This window comes from Schistocerca gregaria, chromosome 9 (genome assembly GCF_023897955.1).
Source record: "Schistocerca gregaria isolate iqSchGreg1 chromosome 9, iqSchGreg1.2, whole genome shotgun sequence".
In the NCBI taxonomy this organism is placed as follows: domain Eukaryota; kingdom Metazoa; phylum Arthropoda; class Insecta; order Orthoptera; family Acrididae; genus Schistocerca; species Schistocerca gregaria.
Genome location: NC_064928.1, coordinates 160,978,334 through 161,002,915, shown reverse-complemented (window position 1 = coordinate 161,002,915; position 24,582 = coordinate 160,978,334). Strand labels below are relative to the sequence as shown.

At 43.1% G+C, this 24,582-nt stretch overlaps 1 protein-coding gene across 2 annotated transcripts in view; it reads right to left on the bottom strand.

Annotated features, from left to right (window-relative positions):
• LOC126291947 (organic solute transporter alpha-like protein) overlaps positions 1-24,582 on the bottom strand; it is a 150,363-nt gene that overhangs the window by 20,876 nt on the left and 104,905 nt on the right. For both annotated transcript variants that reach the window (XM_049985695.1, XM_049985696.1), the window contains exon 4: positions 18,623-18,864. In XM_049985695.1, the coding sequence (XP_049841652.1) occupies positions 18,623-18,864 (242 nt within the window). The remainder of the gene's footprint in view (positions 1-18,622; positions 18,865-24,582) is intronic.

Below are 24,582 nucleotides of genomic sequence, written 5' to 3'. Positions count from 1 at the left end.
AGCATCATCCGCAAAAAGGCGCATGGAACTTCCGACACCATCTACTAGGTCACTTTATATATATTGTGAAAAGCAACGGTCCCATAACACTCCCCTGTGGCACGGCAGAGGTTACTTTAACGTCTGTAGTCTCTCCATTGAGAACAACATGCTGTGTTCTGTTTGCTAGAAACTCTTCAAGCCAGCCACACAGTTGCTCTGATATTCCGTAGGCTGTTACTTTATCAGGCGACAGTGCGGAACTGTATCGAATGCCTTCCGAAATTCAAGGAAAATGGCATCTACCTGGGAGCCTGTATCTAATATTCTCTGGGTCTCACGAACAAATAAAGCGAGTTGAGTCTCACACAATCGCTGTTTCCGGAATCCATGTTGATTCCTACAGAGTAGATTCTGGGTTTCCAAAAACGACATGATACTCGAGCAAAAAACATGTTCTAAAATTCTACAATAGATCGACGTCAGAGATATAGGTCTATAGTTTTGCGCATCTGCTCGACGACCCTTCTTGAAGACTGAGACTACCTGTGCTATTTTCCAATCATTTGGAACCTTCCGTTCCTCTAGAGACTTGCGGTACACGGCTGTTAGAAGGGGGGCAAGTTCTTTCGCGTACTCTGTGTAGAAACGAATTGGTATCCCGTCAGGTCCAGTGGACTTTCCTCTGTTGAGTGATTCCAGTTGCTTTTCTATTCCTTGGACACTTATTTCGATGTCAGCCATTTTTTCGTTTGTGCTGTGAAACAGCTTTGGAAAAAGGTGTTTAGTATTTCAGCTTTACGCGTGTCATCCTCTGTTTCAATGCCATCATCATCCTGGAGTGTCTGGATATGCTGTTTCGAGCCACTTACTGATTTAACGTAAGACCAGAACTTCCTAGGACTTTTTTTTAATACTAGGGCGGTATCTGATCGCCTTCTAACAAGTATTTTGAACATCTTTTCTACTTCCCCATCTGATCTCTTCTCTTCAAATTCTCTCAGAACAAATTTGATCTCTCCATTTAAAAAAGGCTTTAATTATTGCTGCCATTCAGGCCCCACCCACAAACGCATTGCATTTATTACATGACTCTACAACCACAGTTTATGTAGTGCCCCTGTTTGTGTCTGCGCTTTTCTTGTTTTATGATTGTTACTGCCTGTTGTATTGTTTGTGGCTGTGTTATGGCGTGCAGTGTCATGTGTTGTTAGTTTAGGTCCCTTACATATTGATCCCAACTGAGTCATGTTCACTTAGTGTGTTAGTTCCTTCCCCAGTGTGCGAATCTTTTATTGTGCTTATGTTGGACAGTGTTAAGAAACCACACCAAATGATGTCAGAGTGTTTTCAAGTTTATTTTGAATTTCTTTAGAGATTAAAACTCCATAATATCCATAACAGTATACACTCCACGGTTCAGGGGAAGATGTGTGTGTGTGTGTGTGTGTGTGTGTGTGTGTGTGTGTGTGTGTGTGTGTGTGTCTGTGTGTGTGTCCGCACGCACATGTCTGTGTAAAGAGGTTACTCACTAAAATAATCAGACAGATGTGGTTAAAACATGTAAAATTTTAATACAATAAAAAATCCGCTTCAGTTGCCGGTAATTTCGTTTTCATTGCACGACCGGTTTCAAAGTCTAAAGCTCCATCATCAGATGCCATCAAAAAATTATTTTATGGCACCTGAAAGTATTCCTTCAGACTTTGAAACTGGTTGCGCAATAAATAATACATTACTGGAAGCTGAAACAGTTTTTTTTTATTTTTTTATTTTATTAATATGTTCCTCAGTTGTGGACGTTTGCTTGATCAAATATTTGGATATAAAACTTGAACAGATGCTAAAATACATTCTTATTTAAAATTGCACTCATTTCCTCCCAGCCTCAATCATGGACAGAAACATGTTTACACTATTTTACAATTTCTAAGATCCTGCAAATCTGATCTTATGCTCCAAAATATTTTTAAACATGGATAACACAAGATAAAATCACCAACAATGAGACAGAGGCACATTGCTTGCAAAATATACGAAAAAGAGATGGATGAACCAGCCACCTTGATTCCAAGTTACATGCCCTCATTTTCAGAGATCAAGTAGAACACTTCAAAGAATCTTAAAACTCGTGCCAAATTCGTCTCACTGTCAGCTAATACAGATAGCAAGTAAATGAGCCCCTGCTCTCTTGTTTGACAATGAGAAATGGTCAACTAAAATGTGAGGAACTGTGCCTGCATGCCACGACCGCCTACTGGAGGGTCCTCTTGTAGGATTAAGAAGACATTCATCAGATGGCTGTGTACTAAACATTGGCGAGTGGAAGGATCTCACCGTATCTGCATGTTTGTGAGGGGATGTGACATTGCTGCATTGCTGAGTTCACTACCCTTAGGTTATTGTCCATCCCTACCATCTATCCTTCTTCCCAGCTATGTATGACCCTGTATCTTAGCACTGAGGTGCCAGAATTTGGGATGGCAGGTAGAGATCAGAAGTGGGATCTATATACTCGCTTTAAACTCGCCAACAGTCCTACAACGTTATCTCTACCGTGTCCATCCCCATCCACTTGGAAACTCATCACACTAGTCTCCGCTGCTGCCCATTTAACTGAAAAATCGTTGCTTGAGTACGTTGTTGGCTACAGGAGGACTATATCAGGGTAGAAATGATAATGAATGCATGACTTCACAAGTATATCCGAGAACTCGCAACATTCCCACCAGATACAGAACTGTTGGGCATGACGATTATTTTACCAATGCATTGACCAACTGGTTAGTAGAAAATATTGTAGAATATTGTTATGTGCGTGTATGTACTTGCTTTTTCCCTGCAGCTTTGCTTGCATAAGTACTTGACACCTATATTTCACACATCTCCTCCCCACTCTCTCTTTCCACATCTTCCTCCCTCCATCCATCTCACTGTGCACCTCATCTTCTTACTTCCAACTTTCCATCTCCTCATCCCTACTCTCCCTATCTCTCCTTCTGCTCCTCCTCCTTCTCCTCCTCCTCCTCTCTTTCACCTCTCTCTCAGACCATATCTTTCTCCACATCCTCCACAGCCTCTCTTCTTCTATATCCTACTCCCCCTCTTTCTTCTCCACCTGCCCATTACCCATATTATCTTCTCCCTCTGGCCATCTCCTCTTCCCCCTCTGTCTATCTCCTCCTAAATCCTCCCACCTCTCTCACTATCCATCACTTCCTACCCAACTCTGTCTGCTTAGCCATGTCCATACACAGGCATGGGTCCTGTCTGACATGCCAATACATCATGTCAAGACACATCATTTCCATCTGTGTAATCAACTACTTCTCATTCTCTATCTGCCAATCTCCTGCCCCATCAGGTCTTCTATCTCATCTTGCCTCCTCTCAGGATACATTCCCTCCTGTTCCTCCCTCCTAATCCATATCTCCCACCTCATCTCTCCTTATTCATCCACATTCCACCTGTAGCTATCCATTTCCTCCTGACACTCACCATACCAATCTCCTCCTCCCCCTCTTCATATCCAAGTCTTCCTACTCTCCCTCTGTGTCCATACCCTCTTCTATTCATGTCAAACTTCTTCATTCGATATCCATATGAAGCGTCTGAAAAACAGGTCAATAAAGCAGCCCACAACATGCATATTGTGCCAGTAAGCCTTATTGGCTCAAAAATCTTCTCTTTTTTTTCTTTTTTGTTGTGGAATATGGCGAGCCATGCACAGCAGTTAGATCAGGTAGGCCAGGACAATACTACTTCAATACAACATACCTATCGTACAGAGAAGCCTACCTATCAGGGTTGCAAAACCACTTCTTGCCCCTGATGTATAAGCTGCCACGCAAATCATATATTCCAACAAAACACAGTTGTCGTGTAGGGCGTCCTACACATTAGTGGCTGGAAAAAAAACGTGTTTGCCGTATGTCCCCTCCTAATTGAGCAAGGAACTTACCAACCACAAAGCGCTGATACTCATAAAGTACACAGTTCACTTGCCAAATTTGTTTTAAATCGATCCAGATGTTTCAGAGGAGATCTTGGATATACATATTTAGATTCTGTTTTATGTACATAGGGTGTAGGGGGGTAATGGTTATATGTGCAGACTGGTGACAAGACAGCATACTCAACAACACTGTATCTGTATTTACAGCATTTACGGACTAATAATTATAGCTATTAAGAGTAGTAAGTTGTTAAGTCCGTTAGTACATCACAGAACATGTGGAGAGAGCAGGAATAGTTCATTGCGCCCACATCAGCTGCTGATGTGATTTTCCTGTGACACTCCTTTTGCCGAATGATGAGTGATTTAACCTGTTGTGTTCATGTTTCAAGACTGAAGTCAGAACCTTTGGCGTGTGTGGGTGAAGTTTGTTAAAATATCTGTAAGCAGGACATTGTGCTGTCCGTTGCTTCAAAGAGGCTCTCCTGAGGGTGTACCTGGACTTTGGTGTGTGTCCTCAGCGCTAGCTCGCTATGGCGAACAGCTCTAGTACCTGTATTTACGGTTGTTCATTTGATTACTCATAATAAAGTGCCAGCTTTCGGGTTCTTTAGATTAAAGTGGCGGAGCCACACTCAAATATGTTGAGCTCCATACTTCTAAAAATTGGTTCAAATGGCTCTGAGCACTATGGAACTTCTGAGGTCATCAGTCCCCTAGAACTTAGAACTACTGAAACCTAACTAACCTAAGGATATCACATACATCCATGCCCGAGGCAGGATTGGAACCTGCGACCATAGCCCATGATCACCAATTACGGGATTACATTTTCCGCCTTAGGCAAGTCTGATACTACCTGTTTATTATTAATACCGAGGCTAGTTATAAAAATCTAGGGCTGCCTAGTACTAAGTTATTCATTACGCTTACTATCAAGTAGTACTTTTTTTTCCTTTATCTGATTTCGATTCCCCCCGAAGGTGGCGGGCTGGCAGCAGCTGATTACACTGCTCTACAGCCTACAGACTTTTTAAAACATAAGAAGATAAGAAACAATAAAAGAAGGCGTGAAACGGTGACGTAAACTGTAAAAAGGCGGAAAATTGTCAAAAGTTAAAACATAAAGCAAAGGGTGGGCGATGCTAATAAAATACACAGGAAACAGATAGGTAAAATAGTACACAGACAATTAAAAAACACGGCGACAGTCTGGTTTGTGTAAGGAAGAGATATGAAAATCACACCCAGCGACAGTATGATGTCCGTTCGCAGCAGTTCGGAAAAGACGCTCAATGCTTAACAATCACTGGAAACACTCCACTAAAAAGTCTCGCGTGAAGATGACACACCACAGCTAAGGGCAGATGGGGACGGGGGGGGGGGGGGGGAGGGACCTGGACAGATGAGGGGAAAACAAAAGGGGGGATGAAGAGGAATAACGAAAGTGGGGGTGGGAACCGTCAGAGGGAGAGGACTCATAAGGGCGGCTGGCAGGGCAGACGCGAAAGGGAATGGGAAAAGGCAGAGGAGGGAAACGCAAAAGGACTAGAGGAGGCAAAGAAAAAACAGGATGGAAGGGGGAGAGAGGGAGCCCAGGAAAAGGACAGAGGAAGGGTGGGGAAGGTGAGAATCAGAGTTGATAGGAGGGATAAATTGAGGGAGAGAGGGCATCATCTGGGAGGGGCAGTTGACAGAAGCCACCTTGGGAAAGGAGATGAAGTGTGCAGAGATGGAGGGTAGAGGGGACATAACAGTGAAGGCGTGGCAGGGGGCGGGGTTTGGAGAGGAGAGGAGCAGCCAGGGGGTGAGCGACATCAAGGCGGCGGGAGGTGTAGAGTATGCGGATATGTTCGAGGAACAGGAGCAGATGGGGGAAAGGAATGAGGTCGTGGGGGACGGGAAGGCGAGGCGGAGTCCATGGCGCTCGAGGATCTGGAGATAATTACAGAATTTGGGGGGGAGGGGGATATCCAGGTGGGACTGGCATAACAGAGGGTATAAGTAGTGCTTCTACAATGTGGTTAAGTATAAAAGCGGGCCAAACTGATAAATGTATTAGCGAGGCACTGGTTGTCGTTGAGTGGCTGATATAATCGCTGCTCTCCCCATCCACAATCAAGTCTGTTTCAAGTCATGGTCGTTTTTGGTTTGTGGTTTTGTGGCCATTGTTGATCAGTAATATGAACATTAACGAAACCGACAAACTGCAGGGACGAATTCCAGACTGGAAATGGAGGACAGAAGGTGCTACGAACACGAGTCCGGGAATAGATGGCATGTGCGCAACGACAACAAATCGTTCCAGAGCGTAGGACAACGGTGCATCGCATCGACGTCGCAACTGACGTTCAGTGTGGCCTCAATTTGATTTCAATCGGTAGGGATAGCAGCGGTTGTCATGCAAGATACTGCGATGATACCTAACGGCTATTACTGAGTAGTTGCTTCACCAAACAGCAGTGCATACGAGCAAACCAGTTCCGTCGTTACCTGCGGTTACTCGTACATTAGGTACTAGGGTTACGCACGGCTCCGTTCAAAAAGCTTGATGCAGTCATAGGGCCGACCCACATACGTCTGCTTTCATTCACCTCAGCTAATTCGCTGCAAATAATAACCTGTAGCTGTGATCCTGCAGACAGATAGTCTATTCATTGCCTAACACACAGAAAAATAAAATAGAACATAATCGTATACTGTAATAAAAAAAGGTTCTGTTCTAACGCCTGTAATTGATGAAGACGGCGGAGGATTAAGCTGAATAATGCTTATTCATGACGGGACATCTCAGATAAATGGGAAGCCCTCCTATGATATTCAGTTAAAATAACAGACAGGTAGTACCGTTATCGAAGGCAGTAGTGTTAAGTTGAGAGCATTACGAGAATGGTAGAAAAATTCCCAAACCAAATATTCATCAAAGACTGTCGAAAACTAAGTCCTTCTCGTGATCGAAGATGTGGAAGATTCATCAGCTGAAAATAGTTCTGAGTTCAACACGAAAATTCATAAATTAAACACACGCGACACGAAGAATAGTATCTCATATTCTGTCTACTCCCAGTTCCGTAAGTCATGCGGCAACAGTTAGTGTCCTACGCTGGAGCACATTCAGACCTATCGAAGTATAACGGCCCTTGAGAAGTTAAAGTACGGTAGCGGCCCTTCACCGCCCAGAATCTATCAGCCACACTGTTTCACAGGCAGAACTGCTTTCTTCAATACTCGACATAAAGTGTGCAGAATCGCTCCGTTGAGCTCTTCGCTCGAAATGTCTTGGTCTCCACTCGACTCCAGCAGTGTTCCGCCTCTGTCCAGATCTCTTTGACTTAAGACCATACCCACCCAAAATACATCGTTCTCAAGCTCCATGCACATGATTTGACTCAACATAGCCACTTTCCTGTAACAATGTGATGCATTATAACAACATTTACGCACAGGAAACGTTATAAACATTCGGTTATATTCACAGAGCTTACGAATATAAGTAACAGTTCGTTCCTAAATAAATAAACCAGTATTCTTGCAATATTATTTAAAGAATTATATATGCGTTCTTGACAGAGGGGTGTTTTCAGGTCTCTTTGCAGCTGCAATATACTCGAGCGGCTGCTTATAAGCCACACATCACGCTGGGAAATGCCGAACGACGCCTCGCTTGGTGCAAGGAGCGTAAACATTGGACGATTGGACAGTGGAAAAACGTTGTGTGGAGTGCCGAATCACGGTACACAATACGGCTATCCGATGGCAGGCTGTGGGTATGGTGAATGCCCGGTGAACGTGATCTGCCAGCATGTCTAGTGCCAACAGTAAAATTCGGAAGCGGTGGCGTTATGCTTTGGTCGTGTTTTTCATGGACGGGGCTTGCACGCCTTGTTGTTTTGCCTGGCACTATCACAGCATAGGCCTAGACTGATGTTTTAAGCAATTTCTTGCTTCGCACTGTTGAAGAGCAATTCGGGGATGGCGACTGCATCTTTCAACACGATCGAGCACCTGTTCATAATGCACGGCCTGTGGCGGAATGGTTACGCGAGAATCACATCCCCGTAATGGACTGGCTTGCACAGAGTCCTGACTTGAATCCTATAGTACACCTCTGGGATGTTTTGGAACGCCGACTTTCTGCCAGGCCTCACCGACCGACATCCATACCTCTCCTCAGTGCAGCGCTCCGTGAAGAAAGAGCTGCCATTCCCAAAGAAACCTTCCAGCAACTGATTGAACGTATGCCTCTGAGAGTGGAAGCTGTCATCAAGACTAAGTGTGGGCCAATACTTTATTGAATTCCAGCATTACAGATGGTGTGCACCACGAACTTGTAAGTCATTGTCAGCCAGGTGTCCGGATACTTTTGAACACATAGTGCATGCCAACAAGGGAAACTCCGCGTCGCAACCCCTTCAGATTTAGTGATGAGATAGCCCATTGGTTAGCCCTTCAAGAACTGAATACAGATCAAGTGTGAAAACAGGAAGAAGGTGTACTGAACTGTGAAAAAGAAGCAAACCCGAAACAGGGAACGGTCCAAGCCCGAGATGTTCAGCACTGAGCGAATTTTGTTAGCTGTGACGTCGTGCTTATGTGGTCACGGACTCCGAAGGAAGAGATTCCTGTTCAAATTTACCTCGTGCCCAATTTTTTTCACAAAATTATGAACGGTCCGACCGTCACTGACATGTCTGCACGCAGTATTCAGATTTGCGTGTATGTCGTGGTGTAACGTCTTGATATAACACCGAGGGACTTCCACACGTACGTACGTACCTCCTATTTGTTCATATACCACATATTATCCCTCTCGCGATCCGTTTTGGATGTTTTGACTGTTGAATTCCTCCGTCGTAACACAGTTCAAACGCGTTTATTTGTAGTCGACATCTATGTAAGAGGTCTTTGCAGCGCCTCTCCTGCTCTCACTATTCATCATATTTACCTGCGAGGGTAATTTAATCTTACCACGACTCATATTCTGTAACCAATGTGTAGTATGACAATTGCCAAGATTACAGAAGGTGAACAGACGCGCCAATGACTGAACGAAAAGTTCATAATTTTGTGAAAAAAATGGGATTTATTTATTTACTCGTGTCCAGAACACAACATACATACAGGGTGTTTCAAAAATGACCGGTATATTTGAAAAGGCAATAAAAACTAAACGAGCAGCGATAGAAATACACCGTTTGTTGCAATATGCTTGGGACAACAGTACATTTGCAGGCGGACAAACTTTCGAAATTACAGTAGTTACAATTTTCAACAACAGATGGCGCTGCAAGTGATGTGAAAGATATAGAAGACAACGCAGCCTGTGGGAGCGCCATTCTGTACATCGTCTTTCTGCTGTAAGCGTGTGCTGTTCACAACGTGCAAGTGTGCTGTGGACAACATGGTTTATTCCTTAGAACAGAGGATTTTTCTGGTGTTGGAATTCCACCGCCTACAACACAGTGTTGTTGCAACAAGACGAAGTTTTCAACGGAGGTTTAATGTAACCAAAGGACCGAAAAGCGATACAATAAAGGATCTGTTTGAAAAATTTCAACGGACTGGGAACGTGACGGATGAACGTGCTGGAAAGGTAGGGCAACCACGTACGGCAACCACAGAGGGCAACACGCAGCTAGTGCAGCAGGTGATCCAACAGCGGCCTCGGGTTTCCGTTCGCCGCGTTGAAGCTGCGGTCCAAATGACGCCAACGTCCACATATCGTCTCATGCGCCAGAGTTTACACCTCTGTCCATACAAAATTCAAACGCGGCAACCCCTCAGCGCCGCTACCATTGCTGCACGACAGACTGCTGGTTTACTGACGAAGCTTATTTTTACCTGGACGGCTTCGTCAATAAACAGAACTGGCGCATATGGGGAACCGAAAAGCCCATGTTGCAGTCCCATCGTCCCTGCATCCTCAAAAAGTACTGGTCTGGGCCGCCATTTCTTCCAAAGGAATCATTGGCCCATTTTTCAGATCCGAAACGATTACTGCATCACGCTATCTGGACATTCTTCGTGAATTTGTGGCGGTACAAACTGCCTTAGACGACACTGCGAAGACCTCGTGGTTTATGCAAGATGGTGCCCGGCCACATCGCACGGCCGACGTCTCTAATTTCCTGAATGAATATTTCGATGATCGTGTGATTGCTTTGGGCTATCCGAAACATACAGGAGGCGGCGTGGATTGGCCTCCCTATTCGCCAGACATGAACCCCTGTGACTTCTTTTTGTGGGGACACTTGAAAGACCAGGTATACCGCCAGAATCCAGAAACAATTGAACAGCTGAAGCAGTACATCTCATCTGCATGTGAAGCCATTCCGCCAGTCACGTTGTCACAGGTTTCGGGTAATTTCATTCAGAGACTACGCCATATTATTGATACGCATGGTGGATATGTGGAAAATATCGTACTATAGAGTTTCCCAGACCGCAGCGCCATCTGTTGTTGACAATTGTAACTACTGCAATTTCGAAAGTTTGTCTGCCTGAAAATGTACAGTTGTCCGAAGCATACTGCAACAAACGGTGTATTTCTATCGCTGCTCGTTTAGTTTGTATTGCCGTTTCAAATATACCGGTCATTTTTGAAACACCCTGTATATAGACGATAGCAAGAAATTTACAAAGAATATAAGTGCATGATTAAATTCCATATGACATCCAAAATTCCGCTGCTTGTACTGCTGTATCATTGGCGATAACCAGATCGTCTATCGGGCATGGTGCTGGGAGGTTTCTACAGATGAGCAGGTGCTGATGATCTTGCTGTCCGCCACATTCGCATAGTTCATCTCCTGGAGAGAAACCACATTTCCTCAAATTGATGTTGCATCGGGATACACCAGTTCTCAGCCTGTTGAGGACTTTCCATATTTTATATGGGAGGTGAGGGCCTTTAGCAAACTCTTCTTTAGGGTTGTTCCAGTACCTCTCTGACGGTGAGTTACGCCAAAGCTGGATTCGACGATTTGCAGGTGACGTTCAGAGTGCTTCTGTTGAACAGAGGAAACTCTTTCTTGATCCTAATCTTGGATGTTGGCATTCACATTCGGACAAGGGGTGTCTTGGATCTGTCTCCTGTTTCCGCTTCTCTTTTTCTGCTGCTGTTCTTCTTCTAATATGTGGAAGTGCTGTGCCCATGAGATGATATACAGTATTTTATTAATAGTAGTTGCCCGCAAGCAGCCACTGACAATGCGTCGTGTTTCATTGAGGGCGATGTCCACTTGTCTGGCATGGTTGGAGTTCTGCCACACGGGTGCTGCATACTCAGCAGCGGAGAAGCGTAAGGACAGTGCAGACGTGCGAAGAATATCTGGTTGTGCGCCCCAATTGTTACTTGTCAGTTCCCTAATGATGTTATTCCTAGCAGATACTTTCATTTTTGTGTCCTTGCAGTGGACTTTGTTTAAACCTCCGTCGTATCCCTTTTTTGAAAAAAATGGGATACGAGGGAGATTTAAACACGGATCAGCCACTTCACAGTTCAACGCCAATACCACAGAACCACGACGCTGCGACTCCTACGAATAGCTCGATGCTGCAGATCTTGAGTTTGGATCGTTCACTGTTTCTATTTTGCTTCTTTTTTCACAGTTCAGTACACCTTCTTCCTTTTCGCATGTTTGATCTGTGTTCAGTTTTTGATCGGCTGTCCACTGGGTCCTCTTACCCACTAAATCTGAAGGTGATGCGTTGTGGAGTTTCCCTCGTAAGAGCAAACGCATCAGGTGTCCACAGGCCAGGGAAGTACTATCCCCAACATATTTTGAATAATGCTTCCACATTCCTCACATTATTTTGTTAAGATGTAATGTGTCGGGTGTTACCAGCCCTCTATATATACCCTGATGTTGTACGCAAAGACGACACAACCCATCGACCTCAGTGTTTATCCACTAGGCTAATCAAAAATCCAGGCTGTCAGATTGCTGTTATCACAGCACATGCTACACAGTAGCACAGACCGAAGCTCTGTTAGTCCTAAAATATCGTATTTCTTCCATTCATTACGACATACGTAGCGTTGGTGCGCCCACTGCAGTTCGCCAGCAGCTTTCGCCACTGCTCTGTCGACATCGTCATGTCCACAAGAACTGTAGCACTCCAGCGCCGAGACAGAACAGTACAGAAATGTGCTCTCTGCTATACATAGGCAGATAACATGGCGAAAGCCCCACGCTCTGGACTACTAGCTCGTAACTGTGAGCGATTCTTTCCACGCATGCATCAAAGTTGCAGCTACATGCTCGTATGAGCAGGCAGACCTGTGTGCTTCAGACTTATCATTCTGTTTTGTTCGAACTCACTCGTGTCATAATATTACGTCCTTTAACGTCGGCGATATTTCCCATGTGTTCAGCACAACTCACTCTGAAGGCATAGTGACTTAGTATTGTACCTGTGCCTTATGAAGCATTATTATTCTCGTGTGAGAAACGCACATAAAACACAGTTTATACAGTTGTTGACAGATCTACACAGTTCATATAGTCTTTGACCAAAATTTGGCCACTTCCAGGGTGGTTTCCATCGCCTGGTGGAGGTCATCTTCTGTGCAGGTGGCTGGACACAGTTGACACTGAAGCATAAGTTGAACACACTGTTCTTCCCCACAGTGACATTGGGTTTTGTTTTCTTCAATGTACCCCCATTTTGGCACGGTAACCAGTGATCTGCCCACTCCTGACCTCAACCTATTCAAGGACTTCCACATTGGCCAATTCTCGTGATGACCAGGGGTAAAGATTCTGGAAATCTTTCTCAACCAGGACCGTGGGATATCTCAGCCCTCCATACTTCCAGCCTGCTTTCGTCATCAGTAGTTAGTTGGTTGCGTGTTCCATTGATCAATCGCACGGTACGGTGGCTGTTATGATGTGGTACGTGTCAAGTGCACAAGCAGTGCACATATGAAACGAGATTTTTTAATATATAAATATAAATATATATATATATATATATATATATATATATATATATATATATATATATATATAACGATAAAGAGTTAAAGGTTGATATTTATATTATTTTACCCCATTCCCTTAAATCTTAATGGCACAAAATGTATATACTATATTTATAGATTTATTTATTCTTATTCAAGAATTCATATATGGTATAAAAGGAGTTGTCAAAGAGATATGATTTCAATTTATTTTTGAAGCTATTACTATGGTCTGTCAGACATTTTATTTCATCTGGTAATTTGTAGAAAAATTTTATAACTCCATATTTTACCTCTTTCTGTGCCAAACATAGGTTGAGTAAACGCTAGTGTACGTCTTTCTTTTTTTCTGGTATTATAATCATGAAGGTCACTGTTGTTTTTAAACTGGTCCATGTTGTTGAGAACAAATTTCATTACTGAGGAAATGTTCTGTGAGGCTGTTGTAAGAATTCCCAATCTTTTAAAAAGATGCCTACAAGATGTGCGATCATGAACCCCACACATTATTCTAACCAGTTTCTTTTGAGTAGTGAATGCTTTTTGTCTAAATGTTGAGGTAGCCCAAAATATTATTCTGTATGACATCAGAGAATGAAAGTATGCAAAGTATGTTAGCTTACTAATTTCTATATCCTCAAAATTGGCAGTTATTCTAATTGCAAAAGTTTCTGAACCTAGTCGCCTTGGAAGACCCAAAATATGAATTTTCCAATTAAGATTCTCACCTATATATACACCCAAAAACTTAGTATGCTCTAACCTGTCTACTGACTTCTGTGATTTAATATATTTATTGAACGAACTGCACTTTTTGCAGCAGAAAATTGAATGTACTGTGTTTTTTCAAAGTTCAGAGCAAGCCCATTTGCAGAAAACCAATTAATGACTTTTTCAAAGACCTTATTTCTATCATTTTCAATTGGAGTTTCTTTTGCTGGATTAATAATGATGCTTGTATCATCAGCAAGCAGTATCAGTTCAGCTTCCTGTTTCAGATATGAGGGGAGGTCGTTCACATATATTAAGAACAAAGAGGACCCATGATTGAACCCTGTGGAACACCTAATGTAATTTCACCCCAGTTAGATTAAGTGGTAAACTTATTTAAATCACTTGACACATTTTAAGGAAACTTTTTGCTGCATGTACTGTAGGTATGACTTAAACCACGCATTCACTATTCCATTTATGATATAGAATTGTAATTTCTGTAACATAATGTCATGGTTCACACAATGAAATGCTTTGGACAAGTCACAGAAAATTCCTATTTAAAGACTCTATTATGTGGAAAGCGAAATTGTATATTGCTGTCTCAGTGGAACAGCATTTTTGAAATCCAAACTGTGATTTACTAAGTATGCCATTACTGTTGAGATGGCCAGTCACTCTTGAGTACATTACTTTCTCGAAGAGTTTTGAAAATGCTCTAAGCAAGGATACTGGACGATAATTATTGACATCTGCAGTATCCCCCTTTTTGTAGAGATACCTGACAATGGCATATTTTAACCTGCCAGGGAAAATACCTTGAGTTAGTGATGTATTACATATGTGACTCAGAACATCAGCTGTAATTGCTCCACATTGTTTTAATATCTTATTAGAGATGTCATCTACTCCAACAGAACGTTTATTTTACATAGATTTAACAATTTTACTTATTTCACAACAGGTTGGTAGGTGAAAGTTAATCTGACTAAATTTTTCAAAACAGTGCCTTCCATGTACTGCCTGGTTTTTTTCTTTTGAACTGTTCTCACCAATTTTTCTCCTACACTTAAGAAATGGTTGTTAAATACATTAGCTACTTGTGTACTGTTGGTTAGGATGGTCTCGTTCTCTTTAATAGCAATACTACATACCTCAGTGGTTACTTTCCCTATCTCCTTCCTAACAACATTCCAGTAATTTTATTTTATTGACAGAGTTGTTAATTTCTTCTCTAACATACATTGATTTCCTTAAAACTTTTCGCAGTATGTTACAATAATTTTATAGTGTAAAACTACTTCTAGATATTTACTAGTTCTTGCTGTCTCATACAGTTTTCTTTTCCTTTCTGAAGACACTTTAATACCTGTAGTAATCCAAGGTTTCCTAGAAAAGTGTGCGGTGTTACATTTAGTAATTTTCTTTGGGAAGCAATGTTCAAAAAGGGATGCTCTACAGATACCTGGTTGAGCGACCACACACTTTTACTTAATGGTTTCCGACCAGTACAGCCTGTTAGGTTTTGTAAATTAATCAGTTGTGTGTCATGTTCTGGCAATCCATTTACCACCAGAAAGCATGTGTTCTGTACAAATCTATTAGCGTGCTATTGTCCTCAGCTATACATGTAGGGATACTGATCACTGATTCTAAGATATATGCTGTTAACAACACTTCTAGTTCACTTTTCCTTTCAGAATTACTTAGAAATTTTACACTGAAATCACCACAGATTAATAACTTCTTCATTTTGTCTGACAGACAGCATAATAGGGGTCAAACTTTTTATGAACAGCTCCCAGTCTGCTGATGGGGACCTGTACGCTGTTGCTAATATCAGTACTACATTATCTAGCTGAAGTTCACATGCACAAAGCTCAATGTTCTGATGAAGACAAATTTTGCTTACTTCTACAGTTTTGCATTCATACCCTTGTTTTATGAAAATGGCAACTCCTCCATTATCCGTCCTAGATCTGACACTATCCATGCCCACAGTTACGTAGTGTTTAGACAGAGTATATCAATCTCATTCTTATTTTTTTAGATCATCTAAACACAGTAATAACTCATCAACTTTCTTTTTTATTCCCCTGATATTTTGATGAAGTAAGTTTATACTGCCCTTAGCTTTTCCCCTATTTACTGTACATGAAGTTTCTTTTGTTCTATTTATCTTGATTGTCATATGTCTGTACTTTGACTTTAACCTAAAAAAACCTGTCTGCCTAGACCCATTAACCACAGGGATCACCTCTTGTATGGCTGTGGACCCCCTTACAGTTTCTGCTAATAGAGAAGCTAACTTATTTTTGCCCATCCTATTCAGGTGCAGGCCATGTGTAAGGTATACCCACCTACCAATAGCATTTACTGGGACAACACTGAATGTGAGACCTTGCCGGTGTCAGGAGCATCCTGTTCAGCTCAGTGTTAACATGCCTTACAGGAATGTTTACCCAGGGCTGATCATGGCGCTGAAAGACCTCGACAAACCCCACATTTGTGAGCTCAGTTTCTGCTTCTATTTTATCCAGGTCACACCTAATACTGTATCTTGCATTCATAGCCAGACTGTGTCCTGCTCCCCAAACTATAATTACCCGATCTGGACTTTTTTCAAGTGTTTCCCTTTTCTCTCTTTGCTGCATAGCTGACCTAAGATTTCTGTCACCTGGCTAAGGCTAGCACTTTGTTTCACAAAACTAGTGACCTGGTACCCTGCACTTAATTTCTCCTGAAGCTGCTAGCCCACACCCCTCCCATGACTGCTGCCTATAAATAGAATTTTCCTATTCTTTTCTTATCCTGGTTTGATCCCTACCTGTCTCTTTTCTTTAAGCTAATATTCTGCTTCACCCTACTTTCAACTACATCTGGATGAGGCCCCTCTCCAAATTGATTTACTAATTGAATTTCTAGAGTTTTTTTCACATGTTTCCCTTTGTCACCTTTTTCTTGCCACCTTTTCCCAGTTCCCAGTCTCTTTTTCCACCTTTAACCTCCATAATTCCAAGGTCGTTTTCTAATTCAGCCTTAACGACACAATTTTTTGCCTCCTGTACAGCGATTTTTCTGTCCTTTCTACGTAACCTACACCGCCATGGAAGAGCCTCATTTTCTACCCTCGTTTCCTCGCCGCTACATTCGCCCCCAGTGAAACCATAACTTACAGCCTACACAGAACACCCCGTCTTTCAAATTTCTACGGCAGCCACCACTTTTTTTCAGACATAGTTTGATAGACAAACTTAACACAAAACCATCGAATAAGTATCCTGTAGCCTGCTAATCCGTAAATAAACACTAATGTAAACAAACTTTTAAACTTACTTCCGAAATTTTTAACTACCTAAGCTGTGTATGACCGACACGATTTAATTTGACTTTGAAGAGATAACTCTAGCCAAAAACGAAAATCTACACTCACGCGAAATTTAAGCCTAAAAAAACGTAAACAGAACTAACGACTACCGGCCTTTTCGAAATACTTCCTTTTCAATCTAAATACGGTCATAAAAGTGAAACCAGCAATAGATAGCCTAGAGAGGAAGAATATACACTAGTCTAAAATGTAATATTAACTAAAGTAGCTCCTCTTATTTCAATATTAAACACTTAACTTAGCGAGAGCTTCGTATACGCGCGTCTGCCTAGCTCCAGAGATAATATTGTAGGTTGTTAGTTTCCCCCATGCTCAAAGGAAACTTTTCCTTGATTTTAGTCGTTGTGGGTAGGGTTGTTGTCCATGGATGGGGTGAATTTCTCATGCTCCAGTTTCGTTCTTTCTCTGTTTTCTGCTGTTTCTTTTCGAACAGGAGATGGTACGTTTCTTGCAAGGTGGTAGAGCCATTCAACTGGAGTATAATTCTGCATGTGTCGTTTACGGCAATATCCACTTGTCTGGCATGTGTTGACTTATACAAGACAGGAGAGACGTACCCTGCAGCGGAGTAGCATATTGCCATTGCAGAAGTTCGGATGGTTTCAGCTTGATTGCCCCACTGTGATCCGACCAGTTTTCTCAGTAGGTTGTTCCTGGTGGAGACTTTTGATTTGAAATTCATGGAGTGTTTTTTGAACGTTAGAGATCTGTCAAGTGTTATTGCAAGGTATTTTGGAGTCTCACACTGTTCCAATTTCACACCTGACCATTCTGTCTTGTAGGTGGTTTCACTATTTCCCAGATGGAAAGCACAGACTTGTGTGTCTGGTGGGCTTGGTTAAAGTCGGTTTATTCTGTAGTATTTTCACAGCTCTTCAAGAGGACTCTTTACAAATAAAAATGTAAATGTCATATGACTAGGATCTCCCATCGGGTAGACCGTTCGTCATGTGCAAGTCTTTCTAACTGACGCCACTTCGGCGACTTGCACGTCGATGGGGATGAAATGATGATCATTAGGACAACACAATACCCAGTCCCTGAATTGAGAAAATCACCAAACCAGCCGAGAATCGAACCCTGGCCCTTAGGATTGGCATTCTGTAGCGCTGACCACTTTTTTTTTTTTTTTACTGGGATTAGCCACACAGTCCATGCCTGCAGCGTCTTAGAGCGCTTTCCTTTTTTTTTTTTTTTTTTTTTTTTTTTTTTTTTTTTTTTTTTTTTTGCTGTTCACATAATCACTTAGCTACTGGAGGCGGACTCTTTACTAATGACTGTGGGGTATTGAGGACGAAAAAAGGACATAAAAATTGATGAGCGTACTGTGTATTCCTCTAGAGATGCTCCTGGTGGAGCACTCTCTGCTTGAGGACCACATTTGACAGAGAAATGGCCTCGCACTATGATAGCCGGTTTGAAGGCTTGGGATATAAGATAGAAGGCGTGTTCGATCAGGAAAGGGGCATCAATTTATCTCTGTCCTACGTGGACCAAATTTCATAGATTATATTATTCCCAGCACTAACTGGACGCTTCAAGATTCAACGCGACACTAGAAACACCTGTTACGGTCTGAGGCAAGGTATGAGTCCTACGTTGAGATTGAGGTGGTACTCACTTGGAGACCTCTAGCGGCGAGCAGCAGAGACGGCAGCACGGACAGCAGCAGCAGGGCCCCGTGATTGGCTGGAAGGCGGCTGGACGCAGCTTGAGGGTCAGCTCCTCCTCACCGCCGCCGTACGCCACCAGCAAGCAGAAGAACTTGTACAGGCACACCACGAAGGTGCCCTGCAGCACCACCTCCACCAGGAAGTCGGCGCGCGGAACCAGCAGCGACAGGAACACGATCACTGCGCCCACCTGCGGCATCATGACACGTCTTGTTCACTGACTGGACATCAGACATCATGGACACTATGTGCTTCGTCTTCTCCAGGAAGTTCACGAGCGACATCAAGTCCTGGCAGTAATACGGCCGGATGTCCTACCATAGGCTCCAGGCACCAAGTTTGGAGACTGTACATTTCGAACAGATTCACTTACACCAACAAGTTGGCTTGTGGCATTAGCAACGAGAACCATTCCTCCCCACCGGCTCTGCAAACCATGCTTGGCTCTGAGCACTATGGGACTTAATATCTATGGTCATCAGTCCCCTAGAACTTAGAACTACTTCAACCTAACTAAGCTAAGGACAGCACAGAGCACCCAGCCATCACGAGGCAGAGAAAATCCCTGACCCCGCTGAGAATCGAACCCGGGAACCCGGGTGTGGGAAGCTAGAACGCTACCGCACGACCACGAGATGCGGGCAAACCATGCTTAATACTGTTTGTACAGAAAACAAACTAGAGCATTTTCAGCACAATATCATCCTACAAGAAGTTGGCATGAGCCCTCAACACTGATAGCAACACGAACGGTACGCCTATCTTTGGGGTAGCAATCCACATTTGGTGACTTTATAGTAAAAAATTGCGCGTAATCAAGACTATTACATCTCACCCAGATGTTGCCAATTGGCACAAGGACTGAGATGAGTTTATTCAGGACTGCTGGCTATGGTTCCAAACACCATGTTTAGTAACTGAACAGTAAACAGTATGGGCATTACCAGTAGCATTACGTCCTCCAAGAACTCGAGTAGCATACGATCAGTATTCCTATATCCTTGGAACCATGCACCACGAGCCGGCCGCGGTGGCCGAGTGGTTCTAGGCGCTTCAGTCTGGAACTGCGCGACCGCTACGGTCGCAGGTTCGAATCCTGCCTCGGGCATGGATGTGTGTGATGTCCTTAGGTTAGTTAGGTTTAAGTAGTTCTAAGTTCTAGGGGACTGATGACCTCAGATGTTAAGTCCCATAGTGTTCAGAGCCATTTTTTGCGGCACGTTTGCTGAATGGACACTGAACATCGTGGTGATTACAGCCAGTATTATCAGGAAATCGGTGCAAAGTACGACTACACTCCTGTCTCCAGTTCCACACATGGTGTCTGTTGACTAAACACAACAAATCACTGACATTACCCAACAAAGCAGCCTGATTAGCAGTTTGGCCCACAGCACCAACACCAACAAGAAGATAATCACCAAATCCACCCGCAGCATTGAGCACCTTATCTGATAGGCATTTGGACAGTACACTCAGTGACCATTGCTTGCATCACAATGCCCACTAACAGGTTCTGTGGTGGTAGACACAAGATTGAACCTGTCAGGCGACAGTACCAAATCCATGTATTGCTTAAACTTCACCTTTTGGTCATGCAAATGGGCATCCAAATGTATAAGGACATGATAAACAATGCTTCACAAAAGTGTCACCAAAGATATCATCCAAAATTATACCACATAATTCTTTGACAATCTGTTGTACATTGCTGTAACACGAGGAAGAATAGAAAGCTATGAAATATTACTTGTTCTGTCACCAAAGATATCATCCAAAATTATACCACATAATTCTTAGACAATCTGTTGTACATTGCTGTAACACGAGGAAGAATAGAAAGCTATGAAATATTACTTGTTCTGCGTGTACAGTGTAGTAGAAGTGGAGGTGATTTGTGGCGCACAGGGTGCGAAATTTAAATATGAAAAACTGCCATATGTGACAGTAACAACAGAGGATGGCGGTTTATATCCCCGTCCTACCAGACAGATTTAGATTTTCCGTTATTTCCCAAGTTTTCTCCACGCAAATCCTGTGATGTTTCTTTTGAAAATGTCAAGGCCGATTTCCTTCCCCATCCTTTCATAACCAGAGCTTGTGCTCCGTCCCTAATGATCGCAGTGTCGAAAGGATTCTAAATTCTTACATCTTTCTTCCTTTCTTGTAGTAGCAACGGATCTCACCCAGTACTGCACAGACTCACACTGAGTCTGTACAACAGAGAGACATGTGTCGTCGTGCGCTGCTGCAGTTCAGTGCCAGAGTTCGTCAATCAAAAGTAGCTCGTGAGTCGTGACATGCCAGTCTCTTGGTGGCACACTGTCACGGCTGTCAAAGTCTATTAATGACATGTATCAAGTTTTTATTGTAAGAGGTGACATGGGTGCCAAATTTTATAAATGTAAGAAGTTTCTTGGACACTATGGAAAGAAGGGCAATGCGATTAAGTAATAGCGTTTAGCACCAATCACAGGCATAGTGTCGGGTGAGATCCGGTCAAAAAGTAGGGCAAACGTAGCTGTTACAACACGGTATTCAAAAAGTCTCTCCGCAGTGCCGTAAGATTGTTAGCCGCGCGTGACGTATGCCGCAGTGAGTATACCGAAATGAAACTCAGTGAAATACAAGTTATTAATTTATTGAATATTCAGTTTTACTTACAAATCTTTACATTAAATGTTGAAAGTGTCTACCCTGTTGTTGAATACACAATTCAATTCGTCTAATCATGTTTTCAAACACAAGCTGTAACATTTCTACTGTAACAGAAGCAGCGAAAGTGGATATTGCACTTTTCAATTCATCGATGGATTTTGGACGGTTTTTATGGACAGTTGCTTTCGCTGCACCCCAGAAGAAAAAGTCAGGTGGCGTTAGGTCAGGCGATCGTGGAGGGCAAAGTCCTGTGAAATTATGCGATCACCAAAAACGTCAGCAAACAGTGACACTGAAACGCAACCTGTATGCGCGGTTGCACCATTTTGTTGAAAATAACCAGTATTTCACTTAACACAAGTTCTCCTTTGAATGGGTACAGAATATCACTGCAGTATCGGTGTGCGTTTACTGTTTCGTTGAAAAATATGGGACCCACAATCCGACGTCTAGAAATTGCAATCCAAACTCCTATTGTCACAGAATGAAGTGGTTCCTCATGAATACACAATGGATTTGCAGTACTCTACATACGAGAATTTTGAGAGTTCGTGCACCCGGATAAATGAAACCACGCCTCATCGGTGAAACACCTTTCATTAAGAATACCCTTTCCATTTTGTTGAACGAAATTTTTGCACCATTGACAATGATGCAGTCTCTTGCCATGAGCAGTTATTTTTCAATTCTTGCACGACTGTCACTTTGTGTGGGAAAAGTTCTAATTTTTTCCTTGCAGCTGTGTGGGCCGTTCCGACACTAACATCGATTTCCTGGGCGAGTTTTTTTACTGACTTGTTCGGACTATCGGAAATATCGAGTAGCTTATCATCAGACAAAACGCTTCTCGGTGCATCTTTCACTGAACCCGTACTTCGAAATTTGTTAGTCAGATCTCGCACAGTATCACGATGTGGGAGGGTTGTCTCCGGGAAAACTGAATTAAATGTCTGACGAACTGAAACTGTGTATTTTATCGCCAGCTTTAAACAATTGTCCGACTAAAAACACACGTCCTTCAATGGTTAGCATTCATAAACGAAACAAACGAATAAGGTAACTAAACTTAAGCGTTCACGTCAACACGTAACGACACACACCAACGATACTACTAACTCTGGCTGAGATAAACGGACCAGTGGAATATTGCGAGAGTCCACTTGAAGAGAAGTAATCCAGGCAGGGGAACAATCATACGGCACTGCGGGGAGACTCTTTAAAGAGAGTGTGGGACGGCCACTAGCAATGTCCCGGCGTAACAGACCCATACGTAACAGCAGCCAAAACAAGGAAGTGCTAGCCCATATGGGGCGTTTCCAGACTATTCGAGGAGGTTCGAGCAACTTCTAGAAAGTTTTAGACCATTAAACACACTTTCAGTAACAGCTTGGGAAAGCAACACAGCTAGACAAAAAAAACCCAAGAACCTGAAAAAACGGTTTGTAAATGTTCAGTCGGAGACAGTTACAGAAGTCACAGTAAGGGTCACTGGGAGCTGCGAGATATTGGTAGCCATCACTATAGAGCTACGGTGCGATGGTGCTGCATCCAAATACAAGAAGACTGTAAACACAGACATAGAAATAAGCCTACCCGGAGTAGAGAAACAACTGAAAGATTTCAAAACAAGTAGATCACCTGGTCCGCATGGAACCCCATTCCGTTTTTAGAAAGAGTACTCTACTTCATTGGCCCCATACTTCCCTTGCACTTATCGTGAATCTTTCGCCCAGTAAAAAGTCCCAAGCGACTATAAAAAGGCGCAGGTGACTGCAGTACATAAGAAAGGAAAACAACGGACCCGCAAAATTTTAGACCGACATCTCTGACTTCTATTTGCTGCAGAATCCTTGAACGTATTCTCAGTTCGAATACAATATACTTTCTTGAGACTAAGAAGCTTGTGTTCACGAAACAGCATGGTTCTAGAAAGCATCGCTCTTGTTAAACTCAGCTTGACCTTTTCTCACATGACATACTGAGAACTATGGATGAAGGGCAAAAGGGAGATTCCATGTATCCACATTTCCGGAAAGCATTTGACACGGTGCCCCACTGCAGGCTGTTAACGAAACTACGACCATATGCCATACGTCCACAGATATATACGACCCAGTGTGTTGTCCTCGACGGCAAGTGTTCATCAGAGAGACCAGTTCAAATGGTTCAGATGGCTCTGAGCAGTCCCCTATAACTTAGAAAGACTAACTAAGGACATCACACACACCCATGCCTGAGGCAGGATTCGAACCTGTGACCGTAGCAGTCTCGCGGTCCCGGACTGAAGCGCCTAGAAACGCTCGGTCGCAGCGGCCTGCCAGAGACAAGGGCATCGTCGTTAGTGCCCCAGGGAAGTGTGACAGTACCGCTGTTTTTCTGTATATACGTAAATGATTTGGGGGACAGGGTGAAGAACAATCTGCCGTTGTTTGTTTATGATGCCGCGGTTTACGGTAAAGTATCGAAGTTGAGTGACTGAGACAGAATTTCCAATTGGTGTGAAGATGGCAACTGGACCAAATATGGAAACGTGTAACTTAATGCCGATGAGTAGCAAAACGAAACCCGTAATATTCGGATACAGCATTAGCAGTGTCCTGCTTGACAATCAAGTCGTTTAAATATCTGTGCATAACGTTCAAAAATGGTTTAAATGGCTCTAAGCACTATGGCACTTAACATCTTAGGTCATCAGTCCCCTAGACTTAGACCTACTTAAACCTAACTAACCTAAGGACATCACACACATCCATGCCCGAGGCAGGATTCGAACCTGCGACCGTAGCGGTCGCGCGGTTCCAGACTGTAGCGCCTAGAACCGCTCGTCCACTCAGGCCGGCGAAGGCGGGCGATCGACTTCTGTTTACTGGGAGACTTTTAGGAAAGAGTGGTTCATTTGTAAAGGGCACCGCATATAGGACGCTGGTGCGACCTATTCTTGAGTACTGCTCGAGTGTTTGGGACCCGTACGAGATCGGATTGAAGGAATACATTGAACCATTTCAGAGGCGGACTGCTAGATTTGTTACCGGTAGGTTCGAACATCAAGTAGGCGTTACAGATGTGGTTCAGGAATTAAAATGGGAATCCCTGGAAGAGATGATGATGATGAGGTCCCATACTCCGTGGAGTGTAGGGAACGATGCGGGAGACGCGCACCGCCGACTAGGCAAGGTCGTAGCGAAGGTGGCTTGCCATTGTCTTCCTCCGACCGTAATGGGGGTGAATCATGATGATGAAAACAACACAA